Here is a 21,787-nt window from a genome sequence, read left to right on the forward strand (position 1 = left end):
CTGCTCGCCTGCACCGCGTGCGTCACCGTGCTCTCCAAAACCGAAAAGCACGCCGGCGGCGAGGCCCACGCGGGCGCGGCAGGGACGCCGCTGCGCCCACGGCCGGTTCCACCATCGGTAGGGACTGGGGACTGGGGAGATCTACTGCTTAGCCTCACCAAGCCCAAGGCGGAGGCACACTGGCCGCCGGCACAGGTGCTGCCGCGGCGCCGCGCGCGGACCAGGAGCAGGAGTAAATGCGTGCGTGCAGCCGTGCATGCGTTCGGCTTCGGACAGCCAATGCTTTCGGCAGCAGCAGCAGCAGATTGGTTGGCCGATCAGCCGATGCCTGCCTGCGGGGGCATAAATCCCGGCTCCATTGCTCGCTCGGCCCGTCACGTACAGCTCCTCCCTTGACGCGCAGGATCTTTGGTCGGCGGCGGGGAGGTGCTAGCTGCTGCTGGCGCCAGCCAACGGCCACGCCCGTGCTCTAACCGCAGCGCGGCATGGCGAGGCCTGCACCTGTGTACGCTCCGCATGCTGCCGTTGTACACAGTGCTGGTCCTTGGGGCGCATGACGGGCCCACTTGAACTTCAATTCAGGGTATTCAGTTGAATACCTATTATTTTAGCAAAAAAAGTTATACATATAATGCACAACATGTGTATGTATTCAAAAAATGGAAAAAGACACGTAATAGCAGGCCTGTCAATCTCGTTCTCTCCTTCAGCCCAAAAACGATACTGTCCCATCTCCCCCGCCTCTACCCGAGTACCCGACGGCCCAATGGCCCAATTCAGCGCTAGGGTCCAAACCAAGAGCCAGGACGGCTCCCAGTCTCCCAGAGCAGGGCGGCCGGCGGAGGCCGAGCAACTCCAGCGCGTGCACGCGCTAGGCACGCCGGGAGGCGGTGGCCGGCGGCAGCCGAGCAACGCTGGCGAGCTTCAAGCACCCAGCGCACGCACGCACGCTATGCCAGCAGGGGCTCCGCACCTCCCGGGGCCGGCGGCAGCCGAGCAGCGAGCGCATTAGGCACGCGGGAGCTCCGCACCTCCGCGGTGGCCGGCGGCAGCCTAACTGCGAGCCGCGAGCGAGCCAGCGCGTCTCAACAAAAGCACTAATTCGCTGCTTCCGATTTGAATCCTGTTTCATTTGTTCAGTTGTCTGCTCCGATTGGAATAGTAGAGATGAGATTGTGAAGCCTGCCATTTTAATTAGTTTGGTTTGGTCGTTGCGGCTGATCCATCTAAGATAACTCGTTCTCTTTCTCTTATTTTTAGTAGCATATTCAGCTCTTCATGGTTATAGTCCACCATGATTGCAAGGTTTTTGTTTGGTTTTCTAGCTTTATAGTGGCAGTAGCTAGGGGCATCTTCATGAAAAGAAAATAAAAGGAATGATTAAGGTTTGCTCTTCTTCCTTCTTTTCAAGTTTGTTGTCGTTCTAAAATTTAGATATGCTTCGTTACTCGTTTATTGGTCTAAAAATGTCAGATTCATAAGGCAGAAGAATAAACTTCCTAGATATAATTGGCAGTACTTCTATATATTACACAATTAGTCAATTTGCACTATCTGACGCTATAATCAATTATACAGGCCAAAATCAAGGTCACTACAACAGAACCACCCCTTTTGCAACGCATATATATGTTGCAAGATGTCCAAATAAACGTTGGTCGGGTCTATACCAACGCTTTTAATATGTGTTACAAGAAGTGGCGTTGCAAGGGTCTATCGCAACACATACATATGCATTGTTAACTCATAACCATAAGTGTTGGAAAGTAGTAACGGATAACATTGGAATACTACAACGCTTATATGCATTGGTAGTCATAATAGAGCAAATACTTTTCGCAGAGTCTTAGTCCTGTTGTTGTACTCGGTTTACCCAAATTACTTTTTCAGAGACATCTAAATTTGCATTCACATAACAAGAGAGAACAATAAGATAACAAAAGAGCATATATATTCCATTAATAACATGATTTCCAGTATATTACAATAGAAGATATGTTGTGCACACAAGTCACACGGTGCACATATGCAGCTCAAAAGTGAAACTCTAGAAACATTCAGCCATTTATTAATCATAACATCTTGCTACTGCAATCAATCTGCCAAATAATATTTTTCTTGATATCCATAAATAAGAAACAATCAACTGACTTTTGGACCTGCAATGACAATATGCTTAGTAAGTAGTACAAGTTAGTTGCATGTGACTATTGAACTATAATGCTAGAAAAACAGACTTCATGTATTAGTATTTTGTTCTAATTTCTAATTAAGAATGACACACTGAGATTATACATTAAAGTGGTACTGATTCTGTGGAACTATAATTTAAAGATTGCAGAGCATCAAACAGGGGATTGCATATTTGAATATAACAAAAAACTATGGAAGAGATAACCAGGAGAATAGGAGGTCACACTCACACATATGGTTACTTAAATACAGGTTAGATAAGCCTCAGTTCCTGCACCACTGCATAAGAAAACACTCTTAGTCTGTGTGATTACTTCAATATTCTGACTAGTGCTATGTAGGCAAGCCAAGATAAAGTTGTTCAACCTAGTATGTCAAACAGTAAACTGCTGGTATTGAGTTAAGAAGTAAACTAGAAAAATTGTAAGCATCTAAATTCGAGTTGAGAAAATAAAGATCAGTCTGTAAATTAGTTTTGTTGTTCAGTCAAGCAATATATTAATGCTTTCACCTAGTCACTACACTTTTCCATGAATCTCAGTAAAAGGAAAGGCTGAACCATGTGTACTGTAATTATCATGCAAAGGTACAGTATAGAAATAAAACAAATGAAATGAGGTAATTAGATCTGCTACAGCATCACTGTAAGTTCATACATACTTCTGAGAATTGATAATGCTAAGTAGGGAAAAAATTCTATACAAACACATTCATGCTGAAGTGCCCAATGTGCTTCTGCAGGGGCCAGGGGCTGATAAGATCGGATATAAGAGGGAATCAGGAAGGAGGCTGAATGCATCGAGCCATCCCTTTTCTGACTGCCGCCTTCATTATTAGGTTGACTAATCATGCAGATCGGAAGAGGAATAGGGCACCAACCTGGATTGGGTGACGGCAGAGGGGCATGACGACTTGGTGAGGCCATCAATTCCATACATCCGGCCGCCGCTGCACTGTGCTTCTTGACCGCGCCGCCTCCCTGCCTCAGTGTTGATGGCGAGCGACAGAAGGAGCTCGCCGCCGCCGCCTTTAGCTGTAGCCACCACCTTCGGATCTGCAAGATCCTGCCTCAGTGTTGATCACGGAGAGGGAAGGTGCTGCCGATCGAAGTGAGACGATGGCACCGTGGCTGGAAGAGAAGGGATAGGGCCGGGACCTCATCACATTAGGCAGCAGAGTGCTCGCATCTACTCGGCGGCTGGACTCTGGAGGACGATGAGGTGGTTTCACGCCCCAGGCCCTGCGTATCTGATCCGATTAAGACGAAGAGGAGTTATTTGCACGTCTAAATATCTAAGGCAACGAGGTGGGAGGTTGGGTCCTAGAACCGAGCAACGCATAGGTCCTGTGTTGCAGGACATTCGTAGCTATAGGGTATTTCGTGTTGTAGTGGGTTTAGATTGCAGAAAAAAAACTTTTTACCCCATTGAGATTTTGAATACCATGTTCAAAATCCTAGGCCCGCCCTGGGGGCATCACGTACGTCGGGACTGTCCAAGCATCAATAATGTCCGGGTCGGCTTGCAATGCCTCGCCTGAGAAAAAAAAGGTTAAGGAGCTGTTTGGATTCGATGTGATGGGATTAAAATTAAGCACAGGGATCCAAACAGCCTCTAAGCATTACTCTCATTTTGCGCCAATGGCGTATCGAGCTGCACGATCGATCTGCCACATCATCCACTTCGAAATGCATTACGAAGAATGTTAATGTTTCTTTTTCTGCGAGTGAAAGAATGCTAATGTTTTCTGACCTCGTGAGCGTGCGTACAACAATGGATGGAGTGACGTTGCAGACTTGGACGGGATTCGAGTGCTCGCTAACCTCCTCCGCTGTTAACGATAAGTACGTGAGAAGGTGTACTGGTGTGCCTGGTCGTCTGAATGTTGCCTCAGAAATCCCACCCAGCCAAGCATGTGTGAGAAAGAGTAGTGTACTCCCATATAGAGAGAGAAACCCAAACCGAAAAGGACGTATTATTCCGACCAACCGAAACCGAAACCGAAACCGTGGGAGCAGAAAGTATTCCTGTGGACCACCCCGGCCGCGGCCCCTCCACGCCGTTTCTGAAACCTGACGCACTATCTTTCACACATGAGCCCTCAAGCTAATCTTAGCATTTCCTCAAGTTGGACTACTTGTGAGCCCTTATTAGCTGGCAAAAAGCCGCGAAGGACCTTCTCTGTCCTTAAAAAACAATCGCACTGTGGCCATCCTCACACTTGCAGCGCAATCCTCTACTTGACTACAACTTCTGCAGGCAGCCAAACGGGCACGTGGGTGCAGGCTTTGTCATGCTTCCTAGAGACCCCGTGCGTGGTTACACTTGCACAGTGCCAAGTCGTACTACATACCTACAGGCTGCGCACAGTGGTGAGTAGTCGAACACTTTCTGACCAGAAGCAATTTTTAACCTTTTTTTTTATGTAATCATGCCCAAATAATACGTGCTGCTCCCAAGAAGCAGCATGGCAGGGCAGGGCCCCTACGCCCCCGCCGAAAAGCCTGCCGGCCCGGCCGGTCGATCGTCCTCCACGACCATGAGGTGCCCGCGCGCAGTGCACGCAGCAGGAGGCACGAGCCCATGCGGCCATGCCTCCATTAGCGCGAGCTCAGCTCGTCTCTGGTCTCCGCTGCCGGCCGGCCGCGGCAGGCGGCACTGTCCCGCCATGCCCAGTGATGGAGGCATGGTGCTCGGCAGAGCTGCTACCACGCCGCACACACTGTTCACTGTGCCACCGCCACAGCGGTGGTAGGAGCTACCACTGCACGGCACTGCACCCTCTCATTCCTTTTTCCCACTTCCGCTATAACTCCACGGCCCCCAGCTAGCTAGCTCGTTGGCATTGCCAATGCTTCCTCTCCTCTTCTTTCTCCGGTGTAGCTTCCACTTGCCATGCATGCGTTGTTCCTCCCTGCGCCGATGCTTCGATTCTTGCTATAAATACGCGCGTCCAGACACCGGCCGTCCTCCACTCCCCACCACAGCCACAACCACCACCAGCAGCCACCCAGCGCAGCGACAAGCAAGCAAAGTCATGGAGCGCAGGGCGAGGCGGCGGCACGTGCCGGCGTTCGGGGAGTGGAACTACCACTGCTCGCCCTCCTCCCCGGACGATGCCCCGCTGGAGCCGGCCCGGGCGGCCGAGTGGTGGTGCTCGCCGGAGCCGGCGGAGGCCCGCAGCGACGCCTGGTTCCGCTACTCGCCGCCCCCGCCGCGCAGGCCGGCGCCCAGGAAGGCCAGGAGGACGCAGGAGAAGCGGCCGCAGTACTGCAGCGGGAAGGGGGGCGGCGTGGCCGTGGCGGCGCGGGTGAGGGAGGAGCCCGCCGGGGCTGACTTGGTGGTGGTGGCGCGCCCGGCGGCCAGGGCCTCCCGCAGGGTGGTCCGGCCCGTGGACGAGGACCTGTACCAGGTGACGTCGCCGGAGTTCGTCGTTTCCACCCGCCGCCCGCGGCAGGTACGTGCTCGTACCGAAGCAAGTAGTACTCTTCTTTGCAACGATCGATGTCATGTGGTCATGTCTAACTGAAAATTGATGCGTGCAGAAGAGAGCGGCGAGGAGCCTGTGGATGGGTTGCCTGGGAGGCCTCGGCTGCATCGCCTGAAGCGGACGAGAGATCAAGACTACCCTTGGCATATAACCTGGAGTACTAGTGGTAGCAGTAGCAGCATTCCGTCGTGTGTTATTTTCTCAGAACTCTTCTTTGCTGCCCTTTTGTCTTCTTTATTTGAAAACTTTTGTTTGCCTTTTTCGTTGGTGCTGGTGCTTCACGCTCATCTGAGATCAAGCTACTGAATGTGTAATTTCGAAGTCTTTATATCACTTCGAGCATTTGTAAAATTACGGAATCAATCGAACGTGCTGTCACGCATGTGGTGTTTGCGCGGCTGATGACAAAAATAAACTTGCAAGTTCGTTCTTGGCGAATCCCGTGAACGTGTAGTGCTCCGACTCTTCGGCATCATCACTTGCGCATCCATGCCGGCGGCGGCGGCGCGTGCCACACGGTTGGCTGCACGCGGGCCAGGAGCGTGCGTGCAGCGTGTTTCAGTTCTAGATAGTGGCAGCGCGGTGCGCGTCGAGCAGTGTCAGCGCGCATGCATGTGCATCGCACGCAGCTAGCAGGCCCCCCAGCAGCAGTGCGCCATGCGAGCTGCCGCGTTGAGGCTTCTACTGATTGGGATCATCTGCTTGCTTCTGATCAGTATTTAGTTGCAGCTGACGGACTCGTACCGATTACCGTAGCACGCGCGCCCGAGAACCAGCAGGCCATGCGTTTTTCGCTGATCGATGGTACGAGCGCCCGTGAAAGGGATACGCCATCAGTGCGTGGCACGCAGTGATGGCCCACTGACGGAACAGAGCCGCATTGGCACCTACGACCTACCTTTCCTTCCTTCGGCTACTGTCCGATCGAAGCTCCTTTAAAGTAACGAGACCACGCAGCGACGCAGGTCTCTTCACTCTCTCGTGTTACACACAACAGCTTGGCAGCTTGCGTGGAGATAAGAGTGGTGCCGTGCCAGGCCGTTCGCCCACCCCATGGCCCATGGTCCCGTTCCGATCCCCTGCACCCTTCGTTTTGCTCCTCCGCCTGCGCGGCCTTGCATTGAGATAGAGTGCATTGCAGGCACGCCCACGGCGAGAGCCTCTCACGCACCAACGCCATTACAGCTACGAGACAAGCCACCCCGGCCCCGTCGTCAGCCAGAGGACGGTGGGGGCTTCGGGTCGGGACACAGTTACTGCTGCTTAGCTCCCCCGAGCCCGAGCAAGAGCTGCCGAGCCCTCAGCACCCCCTGACGCGCGCCACAGTCGCTGTACCTGTGCATGCATGCGCGGGTCGGACGAGCAGCACGCGGGGCCGGGGCAGATTGGCAGGTGGCCACAGCCCACAGGGCCTTAAAATCAACCGCGGCCGACCGCGCTGCACTGTGCCACGCAGTGAGCTGCAGCAACTCGCCTTGACGCGCGGCGCGCCACCTTTCGCTGCTCGTCGACGCCCATGCCATGAGGTCCATGACGACCGGCCGCGCCGCTGCGGCGTGCCATGGCGGGAGTAGGTACGTGACCGCGCGTGCAGGCAGCAGGCGCGGCCGTGCTCGCGCGAAGCCACTGTGCTCGGCATGGCGAGGGCCTGCGCGTGCGTTCGTTGTGGCGCGCGAGGCTGTGCCGTCGCGTCGGCACTGTTGCCGCCATTTATGATTCACGAGCAAGGGCACTTCCTCGCAAGAAGCTGCTTTCCTGCGTTAATGACCCTATCTTTTGGTTTGTCCTAACTCTGAACTGTAATTGGGGTTCTACTCTCGTTTTCTTAATTTTATCATTTTACCTCTTACTGTTCGCACGTCAATACAATTTTACCTAGTTAACGATTAAAATAAAGTTAAATCCGCAAATATTAATGGCAAAATCGTATTGATTTGTGAAAAGTAAAAAAGTAGAATTACAAAATTAAAATGATGTTGACAAAATAAAAAAAAATCGCGAACGTACCTAAGCACGTATTTCATTAAGACATTGTTTGGATCCTTGGAATTGAATTCCATTCTAATAATCATAATTTAGATATAAATTAATTAAGCTAATATAGTTGTATGTGTAATATATTTGTATATTATTGTTGGCCATATCGGAGAGATACTTATGTAGTGCACTTCTATTATAGAGAAGCAAATCGAAGAGTGTGCTATAAGTTGTACTTATAAACATAACATGAGGATATACATAATCAATTTCTATCTCCCATCCCGTGAATTTAAGATAAGCTTATATATATATCTATTTTGGAAAGTTGTGGAATGCCACATTCCTAGACAAATAGCCTACTCTGTTAAGTAGATTCTAATTCCTTAAAATAAAGCGATCCAAACGGGGCCTAAGAGAAAAGCAATACGACCGATACAAACCTTAACACGCAAGGCTATTAAAGCGGTTACAAAGCATCACAAAGCAAGTGACAGACGATCCCAACACCAAAACAAGAACGACAAGAGCAACGTAGGAGGGGACACACGCGAACAGACAAACCTAGACGTGACCAGACAAATGAACCTGCTAAACGATGCACCAACGTCAGGGATGCAAGGGTCTCCAAACTTGAAGGTGGCAAAGCATCCACCTGACCAACAAACTAAGGCCGCAAAGTATCCGCCCGAAACGATCAACAACCAGTACAACGACAACAGCAAAGCATCCGCCAGTGAAGAGAGGCGGCAAAGCATCCGCCACACGATGACCTACACAATCCGGATGAGGTGGATGAAAAATGGTGAAGGCAGGCACAAAAGCAGGATCTCCCTGAGAGGAGGTGACGACCACCACCAGGATTAGGTGAATCGAATCCATCGGCAACTAGTAGAGCTTCCAAGATCGCCTCAAAGGAGGGAGCGACACCATAGGCGCCTTCGTTGTCCGACCAATGTTGTAAAGCTTTTCACCTGAAAAAGCACACCGGAGAGGAGGGAAGTGGAAAAAAATAACGCCATCAATAACGTAAACGGCGCCCGAGGGCGTCGCCATCATTGGCCTGCAAGCAGTCCCTAGGCTTTCGCCTTCGCCCCACCACTCCCACCCCAGAGCAGAAGGATCCATCGGAGCGCCACAATCCCCCCCCCCAAGGGCACGACCGCAAGGGCGCGCCAAGACCACGCCACCAACCCACCAAGCGGCAGAAGGGGGCGAGGGATCACCGGAGGAGGCGCAGCACGCACACCCGAATGCGCAGAACCGGCCACTAGGGAGGCGGCGGCGCACCCAAGACACACCCCAAACCACCCACACCCCCAACCCAGCAGGCGGGATGGAGAGGAAGGGCCGCCGTGAGATAGCCCGGTGCGAGGGCCGCGGTGGCGGTGGCGGCCGTGCACCACGAGCAGGCGAGCCGACGTGAGGGTAGCGGCGCCCCCCTCCCCAACGGTGCCCGCCGAAGACGGTCGGGGACAGCCAGATCCGGTTCGGGGGGCTCCAGATTCGGTGAGAGGGAGGCCTGATTCGGCTTTGACGGCCGGCTGTGAGCATCAAAAAGCAGCCAGGTTTGGAGGACGGGGGAGGGAGGTGGGGGGAAGAGAGAGCGAGGGGGAGGTGGCGAGCTCCCCCACCCCTTCCCCAACTCGGAAGGAGGCGGCCAGGTCAGCCGTAGGCCACCGCTTCCGCCCAGACGGTCACCGGCGGCGGCGTGGAGGGGGGAAGTGGGCGGCGGCGAGCGTCGCCCTCCTAGTCGCCTGGGAGAGCGGCACCCGCATGGTCTCATGTGCTTTCTAGTCCTTCGACAAGACCAAAATTACACTTGAAGTACCGGAAGAACACCAAGAAACCTTGAACTTACTATTGTCCGCATTCAATCTTGCCTGCACCTATAGCAGTCGTACAATAGTGATGGGGCTTACAAATTACAACATTGACCGATCAGCTTTCGGAGCAAGGCATACCCTTTGTTAAACATTGCACAATGGGGTCTCGACCGGGTTTGAGTTTTTTCTTTTACAAATATCAAAAAGACACACACAGGGCTGTCAAGATTTGGTTCAAACTTGTAACGCCCTAAGAATTTCAAGCCTAAGCTACGCGTTAAAGGTTCCGATTAAAAATGGATTCACCGTAACACCCTGACCCCCTTTGCACACGCGCGCGTTACGTCCCCCGCCCTGTGCCACACAACGCACGGCTTCCCCCACGCGCACCGCCTCGACCCTCGCTATCGTGTCACGACGATCACGCGCGACCGCTTCCCACAATTTGCGCCGGCACAAGACCTTTCTCGCGCGGCGCGCGAATCCCGCACGCGTGGCCGACCGGCCGCGACCGCTGCCGCAATTGCGCCGGCGCTCCTCGTGCCGCGCGCGAATCCCCGCGCGCGCGTGGCCGACCGGCCGCGGTTGCCGCCGCGACCGGCGCCGACACGCCCTTCCCCCTCTCTCTCCTTTCTCTCCCTCCCATTCTTTCTTTTCTTTTCTTTTCTTGTTCCCAACCTCTCTCTCTTCCTTTCTTTCCCCTCTCCCTTCTTCCTTTTTCTTTTTTCCCCTCTTTCTTTTCTTTTTCCCTCTTCTTTTCTTCTCCCCTCTCTTTCCCCTGTCTCTGCTCCCGAGCCCCTGCTCCCGCGCGCATGCCCGGCCGCACCCGCCGCGCCGGCCACCGGCCCCCCTCCCCTCGCGCGCGCCAGTGCCCGGCCGCCCGTACCCGCGCGTGCACCACGTGCCGCGCCGCCCGCCGTGCCGCCCGTCGCTGGCGCACGCGCGCGGCCGCACGGCCGCCGTGGCGCACACGCCGCCGCCCGCTGTGCCGCCTCGCCGCCCGCGCCTCCCCTGTGCCGCCTCGCCGCTCGCGCCCCCCCCTCTGTGCTGCACACCGCCGCCCGGCCCCCCCCCCCACGTGCACGGCTGTGCACGGCCGTGCCCCGCCGCAAGCCACGGGCGCCATTAATGGCCGCCCGTGGAGCCGCCCGCCGGCCACCGCCTCCCCCTACTGCCGGCCGCCTATAAATAGGCCCGGCCGCAGCCCCCCGCTCCCCACAAGCTGCGCCGCCCCTGCCTACCTCCTCTCCCGCGCCCAGACCGCCGCCACCCGAGCCGCACGGCCGCCGCCGCCTGCCCCACGCCGGCCCGCCGCTACGCGCCGCCCCCGCCCAAGGAGAGGGTAGGAACGGGACCCCCTCGCTCCCCTCTCCCTTTTCCCCCATGTGCCCGAGCCGCCCGAGCCCTAGGCCGCCGGATTTGGGGCCGGCCCGAGCTCCCCCTCCCTCCTCTGTTTCACGGGTGAGGGGAGGAAGAAGAAGGGGCAATTTTGCCCTTAGCCCCCCCCTTCCTTTCCATTTAGTTAAGAGCCCCTCCACCCTTGTATGCATTGCAGAAAAGCCCCTGTTATTTTATTTCTTTCAAACTAAGTCCCCCCCCACTATGTAATTTTATTTCCAAATAGGCCCCTCACACTTTTCACTGCCCCCCTAATATTTCTAGAATTTACAAATAGGTCCACACTCTTTCTGGATATTTACGAACAAGCCCTCGAACCCCTGTTTAACCACTGAAACCATCTTTGGCTCGTCATTTTATGTGCGAAACAACCTCCGATTGATCCGAAACTTTACCACACCCTTTCTAGTATAGTTTTAGCCATGCCATTAAGAAACCACCTAGAGATACCACCCCTAACTCCGTAACTAAATTATTTCCGATTCAAGCCTATCGGTAAAAGCTTTTAGTTCTTTCGCTTGATTGTGTGTCTGTTTGTTTGCGTCGTAGGACACGGAGTGAACGACGAGGTTCCCGACCGCGACCAAGCAACTGAGGACCAGTACTGCGACCCCGAACCCGAAGGACAGTGCTTCGATCAGGACTTCTCGCAAGAGTTTGACGATGGCAAGTTCAATTCCGCCCTTTGATGCATGTTTCTGTCCTAGTTTTATAAACACAACCCAGTGGCCTATTTTATAAAATTGCATGGTTTTGCGTGCTAGAAACCTGGTAGGATAGCCACCCTTGCTTGAAATACCCATACTTGGACCGCCTGGATTATAAAGAAAATGCGTGTGTGTGGGGAGGGATAAAGTGTGGTTTTGAAAAGTGAGTCCGACAGGACGGATGGCATTTCTGTGTGAATTGCCGTTGGTGTGCTCGTACCTGTGTGGTTGAGCGTGGAAGGGAGATGTCCGTCCTGTCACCCCTAAGGACCGAGTTGTTGTGACATCTCACCTAGCTTCCTGTCGTGCAAACCACTTGACCGTTGTATGGGCAACGGCTTGGCCTAACCCCACTAGTTAGTCTGATAGCCATCGGGAGAGCTGGGAGCAACGGGTGATCAAGGGGACGGGATAAGCTCTGTGTGACTTATGCCCCGATTAAACCTCAGTGACAGGTCGAATGACCCCTAGATAGAACCCGTGGTGGCTAGTCAGGTCTAGCTAAGGTGGGTAAGGGCTTCGATGGGATCTGCACCGGCACTAAGGTGTTCGTGATGTGGTACCCCGCCTGTGGGCAAAGTTGCACACCTCTGCAGAGTTAAAAATCTATTCGAATAGCCGTGCCCACGGTATTGGGCAAGTTACGGTGTGGTCACATAACTAGTGTTTCTTCTTGGGAAGGGTTGAACTGGTGTGAGTTGTTTGGAAAGTATTCGGCAATGGTGCCGTGTGCTACGACGGACGGGGAGTCCGGTAGCGGATGGAAACTGGGATCCGTGTGGATCAACATCGTGAGTTCTTAGACACTCGAAAACTTGTTTTTGAAAAATGCTTTTAAAAACGAACCCTTACATATAATTGTGTTTCCGCAAAAGAACCGTAACTTTATCCTTGGATTATCCTGTGCATTTAATCCTGTTATAACCCCCCCCCCCCCCCGTGGGTGTGATTGGACTTGCTGAGTACGTTTGTACTCACCCCGTTCTTACGTTACAGTGGAGGATCCCGACTATATCCCCGAGAACGACGAGTAGGGTCCCGTCCTGCACCCAGTCTTGCCTGTGGGTGAGGTCACCGTTGGAGCTCCGCATGGCGCAAGACTCTGATGATCCCCTGTTTGTAGTTAGTGTAGTAGTATGGGTTTTTGTTGTAATCCTCGCGATAGTGGCGCTTCACTGCCCATTACCGCGAAGAGTTGTACGGTGATGTACCATCTGATGTAATAAAAGTGTTATCAGCCTCCTGGGACTGATAAAGTGACACTTTTAAGTCTTCCCTGATGGGGGGGGGCGCTTCAGGTGGTATCAGAGCCGTAGGCTGGCCGTAGGACGTGACCCTAGGAGCGAGACCCCTTTTCAGGCCCTAGAACTTATCCCGATTCAGAAATTTTCTGCACAAACACTCACCACTGGTTTTTGCCTTGTTCCAGATGGCTGGCAATGGATGGGCTAGCGGAGTCTGCCACGCAGAGCCCGGCCTCCCCAAGTTGCTATTGCTCAGCCTGGAACGCGTCGGGGTTATGGAACCACCGGAGTATGCCTACCGTGAGTACATCGCCGGAGGCACCCTTCGGTGCGACATAATGGTTTTTGTGGAGAAAAGCACCCGCTACCCTGATGTGGACCCTTGGTTCATCTCCACCACTGGCTTTCGCTTCCCCGACACCTATCGAAAGGCCGCCCGCAAAGCCCTGCGACGGCTGCGTGTGCTCTACAGGCACCATCTTCAGCGGACTACTATGGGGTTTTTCCCACCCGCTGAGGGACGAGGACGCACTTGGATTGCCCGAATGAGGGGCCTTGGACGAGAAGAAGAGGATCTCGAAGATACGGTTTCCCACCTGTCCATCTACCTCACTGGCTTGGATGCACTCTACCGCGAACAGGCAGCACAACTGAAGCAGCTAATCCATGGGGTTGAAAAGTTAACCCAGGAGCTGGAGGAACAACGGACAAGAGCCGCAAGCGCCGAGTATTCCTTAGCCGCCCTCCAAGCCCAAATGCAAGAATACGAGAACCGCAACGGGATAGGTGGATGGATCGAAGAAGAAGAAGAAGAACCCATGGAGACCCACTGGGATAAGGGTACTCAGACCGAAAACGAGATGGATCGGTTCCTTCCAATAAAGAAGCGCTCTATCAGGACCGAGGAAGAATCCCCATGATAGGATTAGCACCCCTAGCAAAAACCCTACCTTAGTGACCACGTATCCATGAAAACTGTACCACCTTTGTTGTAATAATAAATATCATCTACTCGCTTTTGCACCTGTACCAGGTTGTTTACCCTACTTCTGTTTCAGATGGCTGAGGAAGGATGGACCCAGGGCGATTGCCAAGCTGCGCCTGGATTCCCCAGCCTCTTGATCAACACCCTGGAAGACCTTGGCGTTACGGAGCGCCCAAGGTACTACAGCCGAGAGTACGAGCACCATGGTACCCTCCGCTGCAGGGTGATCCTGGTCATCGCCAGGAGCAACCGCTACCCCGACATCCAGCCTTGGCGAGCGACCGCCACAGGATTTAGACACCAAGATACCTACCCCCTGGCCATCAGAAAAGCACTCCGTTACTTGTGCCGGATTTTTGAAGAACACCTCGCCCCTACACCAGCGAAGTTCTTTCCGCCGGCCATCAGAACCCCAGTCTGGGAAGCACGCATGAGAAACCTGGAGCGACGACGCCACGAAGAAGGCCCCCTGTACCAAGTGGCCACTTACCTAGCCGCCCTGGACCAACTCTTTGATGAGCAAGCCAACCTCCTAAGGGAACAGACCCATCGAGCCGAGCAAGCAGAGCTCGCGGTGAGGATACAGCAGATCCGAGCCGCCCATGCCGAGGCAAGAGCCGCAGCCGCGGTCAGTAGCGAAGCTGTCGCCCAAGAAAGCCTCAGGCAGGCCCGAGACCGGCGTATGCAAGATTGGACCCAAAGTGGAACACCCGTCCCGGCGATAGGGGAAGACCATGTTTTACTGGGGACACCCGTCATAGGGTGGGGATCACTCTTTGGGAGCACACGAGCCCCACCCGAGAATCCTGGAAGTTCTGCCGCCACCGACGAAGGGGATGCGGCAATGCAACCCCTGACCGATGGGAACCCAGAAGACAGCGAGCGAGAACCTCTCACCCTGTCCGCCCTGGAAGAAGACACACCACGCAAGTAGAATGATCGACGCCATCCCAGTGATGCCCCAGCCTTTCTGTTTAAGACGTGCCCTTTTGCCAGACCCTGGCCGAGTAGCACGAGACTTAGTCCTACCCCTAGGTTGTACCCTCCCTGCTTAATAAAATACTTGGTGATTGTTACTTGTGATGTCGGGTGCTGATGTGTTGTGTGCTGCTTAATTATATAGATATCGGCAGAAGGTAGATTCTGCCTTATATATACGAATTAAACAACTTAAACATCACATAACCGTGACCCCAATTTACCCAATCAACAGGTGACTCCCCGGAACATCGCGAGGGCCTCCCGCGGCCGGAACCCCGTAGCCGCTAGTGTCAGAGCACATCCTGTTGAACAAGATCTTCCCCAAGGGGAACAAGAAGTAAGCCAGAACCGAGGGGGAAGTCAAGAAGGAGAACAACTACCACCACCTCCACCCCTCGGAGACCTGGCGCAGATAATCCATAACCAAACCCTCATTCTGGAGACACTGGCAAATGCCCTCATTAACCGGCAGCCACGAGGGCAGAATATGAACGACAAGCTGACGGCCTTCTTAAGGACCAAGCCACCTACCTTCGCCGGATCCTGCAACCCGTTGGATGCTGACGACTGGTTGCGAGTAATTCAGAGGAAGCTCGAACCATTCGAATGCCAGGACCGGGATAAAGTCCTACTGGCAGCCCACCAGCTCACCGGAACGGTATTATCCTGGTGGGAAAACTATTGTGCCGCAGCCGAAGATGCCTCCACCATCACCTGGGGAGAATTTGTAAGGGAGTTCCGCCACTACCACATCCCTTCTGCCACCATGAAACGCAAGGCGGATGAATTCCGCGCACTACAACAAGGGAGTATGACGGTGGAAGAATACACCCACCGGTTCATAGAATTGGCCCGATATGCGCCGGAAGAGGTGAACGACGATGATAAAAAGCAAGACATGTTCAAGAAGGGGTTAAGCCCAGAGCTCCGGACCTTGCTTACTCCCCAGATCTATCCAGACTTCAACACCCTGATGAACAAGGCCATCCTCACAGAAAGGGCCAAGGCCGAAGAAAGAAAGGACAATAAACGCAAATTCTTGGAAAGTAAGGCTCGCCAGCAGGACCGCTTCCAAAAGCCGAGGAACTCCAACTACACTGCACCAAGATCCCAGGCCCCAATGCAGTATAGGACTCAGTCCCAAGTGACCGGGTCACGAGCCTCTGAAGCACAGCCCAAGAGTCAGAACACCATGAGGGCCCCGCAGAGAAACACCAGTCTGGCCGCCTCCGACAACAACAATGTTAGGGCCTGTTTCAACTGCCGTGAGACGGGGCACTTTATCGCCAATTGCCCCTACGCCAAGAATAAGCCGGCCACGTCAGCCTTCTCCAACACGGTGAATGGGCCCAGACCAGCCCTGACCGGTGCCAACCGAGTGCCCGTCCGCAACAACGACAACAGCCAGCAGGTGAAGCAGCAATCGTTTGGACGAGCCCGCGTCAATCACATCGATGCGCAGGAGGCCCAAGAGGCCCAAGGAGTAGTGCTCGGTGAGTACCTAGTCAACTCGGCTCTGGCGACAGTATTATTTGATTCTGGAGCATCACACTCGTTTATATCCTCGAGCTATGTGGAGAAACACAAAATACCTACAGTACTACTAAAAACGCCCCTATTAACCCGGACGCCTGGAGGCGACATCAATTGTCAATTAGGTTGTCCCCGGGTAAGGATCAATTTAAGTGGGGTAGACTTTCTAGCAGATTTGGTAGTACTTAAGCCTGGGGGAATAGACGTGATCCTTGGGATGGATTGGTTAAGCCGACACAATGGTCTCATAGGCTGCACTGACAAGTAGTACACCTAACAAACCCCGAAGGAATACAAGTGATCTGTCATACCCGAGACAGTAAGTTTGACCCAATGGTGTTTAGCATGGAAGCCAAGCCCTTAGAAGAAGTTCCGGTAGTAAACGAATACCCAGACGTATTCCCCGAAGAGCTTCCCGGGATGCCACCGGATAGGGATATAGAATTTGTCATTGACCTCATCCCTGGAACCTCCCTATAGCCAAAAGACCCTACAGGATGGCAGCCTCTGAATTGATAGAATTGAAGAAACAACTAGAAGAACTGCAGAGGATTGGCTTCATCAGACCAAGCTCGTCGCCATGGGGAGCCCCAGTACTGTTTGTCAAGAAGAAAGATGGGAGCATGAGGTTGTGCGTAGACTACCGAGCACTGAATGAGGTTACCATTAAGAACAAGTACCCTCTTCCCAGGATTGATGACCTGTTCGATCAGCTAAAGGGGGCCAAGTACTTTTCCAAGATCGATTTAAGGTCAGGGTACTTCCAGCTCAAGATTAGAGAAAGTGACATCCCTAAAACAGCTTTTGTCACCCGCTACGGGCAGTTTGAGTTCACTGTAATGTCCTTCGGACTAACCAATGCCCCTGCCTATTTTATGAACCTCATGAACAAAGTATTTATGGACGAGCTGGATAAGTTTGTCGTAGTTTTTATCGACGACATTACTCTAAGAGTATTCAGGAACATGAGCAACATCTGCGGGTAGTATTGGAAAAGCTGAGGGCACATAGGTTATATGCCAAGTTCAGCAAGTGCGAATTCTGGCTGGAGAGAGTAGCTTTCCTTGGTCACATCCTGACCGCGGAGGGCGTAGCAGTGGACCCAGAGAAGGTAGAAGCCGTGTCCAATTGGCAGCAGCCAACTAACGTTAGTGAAATCAGGAGCTTCCTTGGATTAGCTGGGTACTATCGGAGATTTATTGAGGGATTCTCCAAAATAGCCCGACCCATGACGGAACTTCTTAAGAAGGAGAGGAAGTTCGCCTGGACGGAAAATTGTGAAAGAAGTTTTCAAGAACTGAAGCAAAGGTTGACAACCGCCCCAGTGCTGACCCTACCGGACAACCATCGGGACTTTGTCATTTATTGTGACGCATCCCGACAAGGGTTAGGGTGCGTGCTGATGCAGGATGGGAAAGTTGTTGCATATGCTTCCCGCCAACTCCGGACCCATGAGCAGAACTATCCGACCCATGATTTGGAACTTGCAGCCGTGGTGCATGCCCTTAAGATTTGGAGACATTACTTGATTGGAAATAAGTGTGAGATTTACACCGACCATAAGAGTTTAAAATATATCTTCACCCAACCGGATTTGAACCTAAGGCAGAGGAGATGGTTGGAGTTGGTTAAGGACTACAATTTAGAGATCCATTACCACCCTGGAAAGGCAAATGTTGTAGCCGACGCCTTAAGCCGGAAACCCTATGGACCCAAGGATGACCACCTATGCGAGGAAATGGCACGATTAAATGTGCACATCGTTCCTCGAGGTTCCAGCCAGGTGCTAAATGTCCAATCGACATTAGAAGATAAGATTAGACAAGCCCAAAGCTCGGATCGAGAGTTAGTAAAAATTTGCAAACAAACTGGAGAAAACAAAGCACCGGGCTTCAGGGTAGACGATAAAGGAACGTTATGGTACGAGAATAGGATTTGCGTACCCCAGAATGAAGATTTCCGGAAATTGATCATGGACGAAGCCCACAACTCGGCCTACTCTATCCACCCGGGATCCACCAAAATGTATATGGACATAAAGCAAAATATTGGTGGAACGGAATGAAGGCGGATATTGCAAGATTCGTGGCTCATTGTGACACTTGTCAAAGGATAAAGGCCGAGCATCAAAAGCCGGCAGGATTATTGCAACCCTTACCTATTCCGATGTGGAAGTGGGATGAGATAGGGATGGACTTTGTAGTGGGACTGCCCCGAACACAGAAGGGACACGATTCCATATGGGTAATTGTGGATCGACTCACTAAATCGGCACATTTCATACCCGTAAGGACCACTTATGGCGGAGAAAAGCTGGCAAAACTTTATGTGGAAAACATAGTAAAGTTACACGGAGTGCCTAGCAGAATTGTCTCAGATAGAGGGACCCAATTTACCTCTAGGTTCTGGAAAAGCTTGCATCAAGCCATGGGCACCAAGTTAGATTTCAGTTCCGCATATCATCCACAGACTGACGGTCAAACCGAGAGGGTAAATCAAATTATGGAAGATATGCTGAGAGCATGTGTCCTGACTTATGGAAATGATTGGGAACAGAGTCTGCCCTATGCGGAATTCTCGTACAACAATAGTTACCAAGCCAGCCTGGGCATGTCGCCATTCGAAGCTCTCTATGGGAGAAAGTGCAAAACTCCCTTAATGTGGTCGGAAGTTGGAGAACGTGCGCTAGTAGGGCCCGCACTCATAAAAGAAGCAGAGGAGAAAGTAGCGGAAATCCGCGAGAAATTGAAAGCGGCTCAGTCCCGACAAAAGAGCTACGCAGACAAGAAGAGACGGGAAATAAGTTTCAATCCGGGAGATTTTGTCTATCTCAAAGTCTCACCCATTCGAGGGACACGAAGATTTCAGGTACAAGGAAAATTAGCCCCTCGATACATTGGGCCGTATCGAGTTCTAAAGAAAGTCGGAGCCGTGGCGTACCGACTGGAGTTACCAGAAGAAATGTCGGATATACACCCAGTATTTCATGTCTCGCAATTAAGAAGGTGTCTGAGAGTACCCGAGGGAGAACACGTGCCGGTGGAAACAATAGACCTGCAACCGGATCTGCCGGTACCAGGAAGTGCCGGTCAAAATTCTGGACACTGTCACTAGGAGGACAAGAAACTCTGAGGTGCAGATATGCAGGGTTCAATGGAGCAGACACGGAGTAGAGGAAGCAACCTGGGAGCGCGAGGAGGCCCTAAAGAAAGAATTTCCCCATCTGTTTAGAAGCCAGCCGAATCTCGAGGACGAGATTCATTTAAGTGGGGTAGGTTTGTAACGCCCTAAGAATTTCAAGCCTAAGCTACGCGTTAAAGGTTCCGATTAAAAATGGATTCACCGTAACACCTGACCCCCTTTGCACACGCGCGCGTTACGTCCCCCGCCCTGTGCCACACAACGCACGGCTTCCCCCACGCGCACCGCCTCGACCCTCGCTATCGTGTCACGACGATCACGCGCGACCGCTTCCCACAATTTGCGCCGGCACAAGACCTTTCTCGCGCGGCGCGCGAATCCCGCACGCGTGGCCGACCGGCCGCGACCGCTGCCGCAATTGCGCCGGCGCTCCTCGTGCCGCGCGCGAATCCCTGCGCGCGCGTGGCCGACCGGCCGCGGTTGCCGCCGCGACCGGCGCCGACACGCCCTTCCCCCTCTCTCTCCTTCTCTCCCTCCCATTCTTTCTTTTCTTTTCTTTCTTGTTCCCAACCTCTCTCTCTTCCTTTCTTTCCCTCTCCCTTCTTCCTTTTTCTTTTTTCCCCTCTTTCTTTTCTTTTTCCCTCTTCTTTTCTTCTCCCCTCTCTTTCCCCTGTCTCTGCTCCCGAGCCCCTGCTCCCGCGCGCGTGCCGGCCGCACCCGCCGCGCCGGCCACCGGCCCCCCCTCCCCTCGCGCGCGCCAGTGCCCGGCCGCCCGTACCCGCGCGTGCACCACGTGCCGCGCCGCCGCCGTGCCGCCCGTCGCTGGCGCACGCGCGCGGCCGCACGGCCGCCGTGGCGCACACGCCGCCGCCCGCTGTGCCGCCTCGCCGCCCGCGCCTCCCCTGTGCCGCCTCGCCGCTCGCGCCCCCCCCTCTGTGCTGCACACCGCCGCCCGGCCCCCCCCCCCCCACGTGCACGGCTGTGCACGGCCGTGCCCCGCCGCAAGCCCACGGGCGCCATTAATGGCCGCCCGTGGAGCCGCCCGCCGGCCACCGCCTCCCCTACTGCCGGCCGCCTATAATAGGCCCGGCCGCAGCCCCCCGCTCCCCACAAGCTGCGCCGCCCCTGCCTACCTCCTCTCCCGCGCCCAGACCGCCGCCACCCGAGCCGCACGGCCGCCGCCGCCTGCCCCACGCCGGCCCGCCGCTACGCGCCGCCCCCGCCCAAGGAGAGGGTAGGAACGGACCCCCTCGCTCCCCTCTCCCTTTTCCCCCATGTGCCCGAGCCGCCCGAGCCTAGGCCGCCGGATTTGGGGCCGGCCCGAGCTCCCCCTCCCTCCTCTGTTTCACGGGTGAGGGAGGAAGAAGAAGGGGCAATTTGCCCTTAGCCCCCCCCTTCCTTTCCATTTAGTTAAGAGCCCCTCCACCCTTGTATGCATTGCAGAAAAGCCCCTGTTATTTTATTCTTTCAAACTAAGTCCCCCCCCACTATGTATTTTATTTCCAAATAGGCCCCTCACACTTTTCACTGCCCCCCTAATATTTCTAGAATTTACAAATAGGTCCACACTCTTTCTGGATATTTACGAACAAGCCTCGAACCCCTGTTTAACCACTGAAACCATCTTTGGCTCGTCATTTATGTGCGAAACAACCTCCGATTGATCCGAAACTTTACCACACCCTTTCTAGTATAGTTTTAGCCATGCCATTAAGAAACCACCTAGAGATACCACCCCTAACTCCGTAACTAAATTATTTCCGATTCAAGCCTATCGGTAAAAGCTTTAGTTCTTTCGCTTGATTGTGTGTCTGTTTGTTTGCGTCGTAGGACACGGAGTGAACGACGAGGTTCCCGACCGCGACCAAGCAACTGAGGACCAGTACTGCGACCCCGAACCCGAAGGACAGTGCTTCGATCAGGACTTCTCGCAAGAGTTTGACGATGGCAAGTTCAATTCCGCCCTTTGATGCATGTTTCTGTCCTAGTTTTATAAACACAACCCAGTGGCCTATTTTATAAAATTGCATGGTTTTGCGTGCTAGAAACCTGGTAGGATAGCCACCCTTGCTTGAAATACCCATACTTGGACCGCCTGGATTATAAAGAAAATGCGTGTGTGTGGGAGGGATAAAGTGTGGTTTTGAAAAGTGAGTCCGACAGGACGGATGGCATTTCTGTGTGAATTGCCGTTGGTGTGCTCGTACCTGTGTGGTTGAGCGTGGAAGGGAGATGTCCGTCCTGTCACCCCTAAGGACCGAGTTGTTGTGACATCTCACCTAGCTTCCTGTCGTGCAAACCACTTGACCGTTG

The 21,787-nt window shown here is 53.6% G+C and overlaps 1 protein-coding gene across 1 annotated transcript; it reads left to right on the forward strand.

The window, feature by feature from the left end:
- The first annotated feature begins 5,229 nt into the window (after positions 1–5,229).
- Positions 5,230–5,839, forward strand: LOC112883965. Its single transcript, XM_025949241.1, has 3 exons — positions 5,230–5,498; positions 5,559–5,649; positions 5,738–5,839. Exons 1-3 carry the CDS (start codon positions 5,230–5,232, stop codon positions 5,795–5,797), a joined length of 420 nt encoding a protein of 139 aa, XP_025805026.1. The 3' UTR covers positions 5,798–5,839.
- Positions 5,840–21,787: the final 15,948 nt, after the last annotated feature.

Source organism: Panicum hallii, chromosome 3 (genome assembly GCF_002211085.1).
Source record: "Panicum hallii strain FIL2 chromosome 3, PHallii_v3.1, whole genome shotgun sequence".
Classification (NCBI taxonomy): Eukaryota; Viridiplantae; Streptophyta; class Magnoliopsida; order Poales; family Poaceae; genus Panicum; species Panicum hallii.

What these genes read in the sequence shown, in the direction of transcription:
- LOC112883965 (XM_025949241.1), top strand. Translation starts at nt 5,230, where the DNA reads ATGGAGCGCAGGGCGAGGCGGCGGCACGTGCCGGCGTTCGGGGAGTGG. An exon ending in GGCGGCGTGGCCGTGGCGGC is followed by an intron (nt 5,499 to 5,558) that starts GCGGGTGAGGGA and finishes CCCGGCGGCCAG; the next exon opens with GGCCTCCCGCAGGGTGGTCC. An exon ending in CCACCCGCCGCCCGCGGCAG is followed by an intron (nt 5,650 to 5,737) that starts GTACGTGCTCGT and finishes TGATGCGTGCAG; the next exon opens with AAGAGAGCGGCGAGGAGCCT.